Source organism: Columba livia, unplaced genomic scaffold (assembly GCF_036013475.1).
Source record: "Columba livia isolate bColLiv1 breed racing homer unplaced genomic scaffold, bColLiv1.pat.W.v2 Scaffold_178, whole genome shotgun sequence".
NCBI lineage: Eukaryota > Metazoa > Chordata > Aves > Columbiformes > Columbidae > Columba > Columba livia.
The window spans coordinates 92,452-96,286 of record NW_027043079.1 but is presented as its reverse complement, the minus strand read 5'-3'; the positions used below and the strand labels follow the sequence as shown (position 1 = coordinate 96,286).

The 3,835-nt window shown below is 51.8% G+C and overlaps 1 protein-coding gene across 1 annotated transcript; it reads right to left on the bottom strand.

Moving 5' to 3' along the window:
- Nucleotides 1–2,064: 2,064 nt before the first annotated feature.
- LOC135577912 (olfactory receptor 14A16-like) lies at nucleotides 2,065–3,062 on the bottom strand. The gene has a single exon (XM_065048028.1). The coding sequence runs from the start codon at nucleotides 3,060–3,062 to the stop codon at nucleotides 2,106–2,108; it is 957 nt and encodes a 318-aa protein (XP_064904100.1). The 3' UTR covers nucleotides 2,065–2,105.
- Nucleotides 3,063–3,835: the final 773 nt, after the last annotated feature.

Genomic DNA, 3,835 nt, shown 5'->3' with positions numbered 1-3,835 from the left:
ACTGAGAAACATCATTAAGTTCTATTGTGTTTTCTTTTTTTTTTCCTTTGTTGTTTCCTCTAATTAAAAATTCCCCGGTGCCTGTTTACATCCAGTTCTCTAAGGAAACATGAAGCAATCCTGCGAAGAAGCTGTAACAATCAGTGCAAACTTCAGTGCAGAATCTGATGTAAAGAAATGTGCTGTAAATCCCAGGGGCCAATGAGCAGAACAGGGAGTTTGGGGAGCTGGTTATAGATTTCCTGCTAACAGTTTGAGTAGAGAAACATTCTTCACAGAACTGCTCTGTTTATTTGACACCTTTGAGGTCTCCTCCTCTGCCTGTATTTTTATTTTCTTGTTCCTCCACCTCTTCCTTCTTCCAAAACGTTTCCAAGGGAAAGATTCCTGGAATCACAGAGCAACTCAGGTGTGAACATCATCTTGTCCCACTGTCCTGCTCAGGGCAGGGTGACCCAGGTGAGGTTGTCCAAGGCCTCTGCCCAGCTTTGCACCATCCACAAAGGAGCTGAACATTCACTCTGTCACACCATTCAGGGGCCCAGGCTTGGGGCTGTGACACCTCCCTGGGGAGGCTGTTCCAGTGTCCAGCGCCCTCTGGGTGAAGAACCCTTTCCTCATGTCCAACTGACCCTCCCAGGCACATCTTCTGCATTCCCTGGGCTCTGTCACTGTCACAGAGCAGAGCTCAGCCCTGCCCCTCCTGCTCCTGCTGAGGAACCTTGAGCCCCATGAGCTCTGCCCTCAGTCACATCTTCTCCAGGCTGAGCAAACCCAGGAACTTCAGCTGCTCCTAATACGGCTTTTCCTCCAAACCCTTCACCAAATTTGTAGCCTCTTCTGGGCACTCTCCAGTAGCTTTATCTCCTTTTACCCTGTGTCCCCAGCCCTGCACACAGTGAATGCTGCAGGTGAGGCCGCCCCAGCACAGAGCAGCGCGGGACTATCCCCTCCCTGCCCGGCTGGCCGTGCTGTGCTGGGTGCACCCAGGACACGGTCCCTCTTGGCTCCAGGGACATTGGTGGCTCATGTTCAACTTGCTGTTGACCAGACCCTCAGATCCCTCTCTGCAGAGCTGCTCTGCAGCATCTCATCTCCCAGTCTGTATGTACAGACAGGGTTGACGTGTCCCAGGTGCAAAATGGCACCCCAGAATACCTGACAGCATTGGCGGTCACTTCTATTCATCTCACCTCAAATACATGATGTTCACTCTCACTTCTCATCTGTACAATGCAAACATGGACTTCTGACCTACTCATTCAGTGTCTTTTCAGGTAAGGACAAAGAAACTCTCTGAACTGGGGCGAGAGGTCCGGGCTGGAAATGAAGGCTGTGAGGGATTAGTCCATGATGATTGGGGCAGATTTGATGGGGTGTCCAGTGCACAGGGGCACAGCCCAGCCCCTGCTCTGCTGGTCCTGCAGGTCTCTGGCACGAGCCTGGCTGTGAGAGGACACTGCTGTGTGCCAGCCCTGCACACACACACTGTTCAGCTGTACACTGGTGTTTCATATATAGGTCACTTTCTTGGGCATGTTCTTGAGAGAATCTTTTAAGAACTAAACCTTCAGGTCCTGCCCTGACCAGATCACCTTTCTATCTGGAAAGGCTGTTGTGGGGCCAGCTCTGTCACAGCAGTGCCCATTGCCTGTCCCTGCCTGCGCTCACAGCACTGACACACAGCAGGACGGTGACCAAGCTGCCAGAGCACTCAGGCCTTGCACCAACACCAGGGATGAGAAGGAGAGTGTGGGAGTGGAACCAGAACAGCTCTGGAAGAACAAGCGCTGCTGCTCCCTGGCAGGGCTGCCGTGATGGACTCTTTTCCCTCCTCCCATGCACACAGGAACTGTCCCTGCAGCTCCATACAGGCCTTGGGGGAATAATATCAGTGAAAAAAACGTCACTGCAGAGCCCTTTTTTATGTTTAAATAAACAGAGAGAATGGCTGCATATTTATACAGCCAGTGGGTTTGAAAAGAAAAGCAGACAATGAGTTAGAAAGGGGATGACAAATATATCATGATTTATTAAAAAATAAATACCACCAACACACACACAGAATCTGGGCCTCTAATGAGTTACATTAAAGCTGTTATCTGTTAAAGGGTGGATGACGGACACTTTATTATTTTTGAAATGCCTCCAGTGATTAGTTTCCTCAGAGCATCCTTGACCTCCTTGTTCCTCATGCTGTAGATGAGGGGATTCAATGTTGGAGGTATCAGTGAGTATAGAACAGACACCACCAGGTCCAAGGAGGGGAAGGAGATGGAGGGGGGCTTCAGGTAGGCAAAAAAAGAGGTGCTGACAAACAGAGTAACCACGGCCAGGTGAGGGAGGCAGGTGGAAAAGGCTTTGTGCCGACCCTGCTCAGAGGGGATCCTCAACACAGCCCTGAAGATCTGCACATAGGACACCACAATGGAAATAAAACACATAAAAAATAAACAGCCACTAACCACAAGAAGCCCAAGTTCCCTAAGGTAGGCACCTGAGCAGGAGAGCTTGAGGATGTTGGGGATTTCACAGAAGAACTGGCCCAGGGCATTGCCCTTGCACAGGGGCAGTGAAAATGTATTGGTCGTGTGCAGCAGAGAATAGAGAAACCCAGTGGCCCAGGCAGCTGCTGCCATGTGGACACAAGCTCTGCTGCCCAGGAGGGTCCCGTAGTGCAGGGGTTTGCAGATGGCAACGTAGCGGTCGTACGACATGATGGTCAGAAGACAATACTCTGTTGACATTGCAAAGATAAAGAGAAAGACCTGGATAACACATCCTGCATAGGAAATGGCCCTGGTGTCCCAGAGGGAGTTGGCCATGGATTTGGGGAGAATGGTGGAGATGCAGCCCAGGTCAAGGAGGGCGAGGTTGAGCAGGAAGAAGTACATGGGGGTGTGGAGGTGCTGGTCCCAGGCTATGGTGGTGATGATGAGGCCGTTGCCCAGGAGGGCAGCCAGGTAGATGCCCAGGAAGAGCCAGAAGTGCAAGAGCTGCAGCTCCCGTGTGTCTGTGAACGGCAGGAGGAGGAACTGGGTGATGGAGCTGCTGTTGGACATTTGCTTTTCCTGAGCATGGGGCGCTGTCATGAGGAAAAAAAAGACAGTGAGAAGTCAGGGAAGAGTTCTGCGACAAAAATGATACCAAGTCCCATAGACCCTCCCCTGTCACACACAGACACCCTTTTCTTTTCCTAGGAGAACTTCCTCCAGCACTGTTGCTATAGCCCTGCTTGGTGCTGGAAAATGTGCAATCAAGAGCAGGGCCTCTGCCCATGGGCTCACGTTAAGTCAGCCCAGCTCTGCAGAAGTGGGGCCACAGGAACGGTGGGGACTGTCTTGGTTCTGCTACAACAGAAGGGCTGTCAGCACTTGCTTTCCCAGTGATAAGGAACAGAGATGGTGAAGGTAGTTTGGGCTTTCCAGGATTTTTGCATCTCTCTCCATATTCACTGCAGAGTGTTGTTGGGTGTCAGAAACCCTCAGCATTTCTGCTGCACTCAGGGAGAACAGAGCGAGTCCTGCGAGACCAGAGGATGCCTGTGGGTCAGTGCAGAGTGAGGGCAGCTGCTCTGTCCCTCTGTCTTGCTCCAGCTGCCCTGGGCTGGCAACTTTCTGAGATGGAGACTGATCACACTCCCATGTTACCCTGAAAAGCCACCAGGCGCTGCTGAGAGCAGAGGGATCCACCTCAGACCATGACAGGTCTCATCCTTTCCTAAGGTCTCAGCACCCAACGTTTAGTCCCGGACACACACAGCTCATTCCCCAGCCCCACAGACTGCATTGCCCACAGCCCACAGGTCAGAGCAAAGCTGGGACACGTGTGCCCA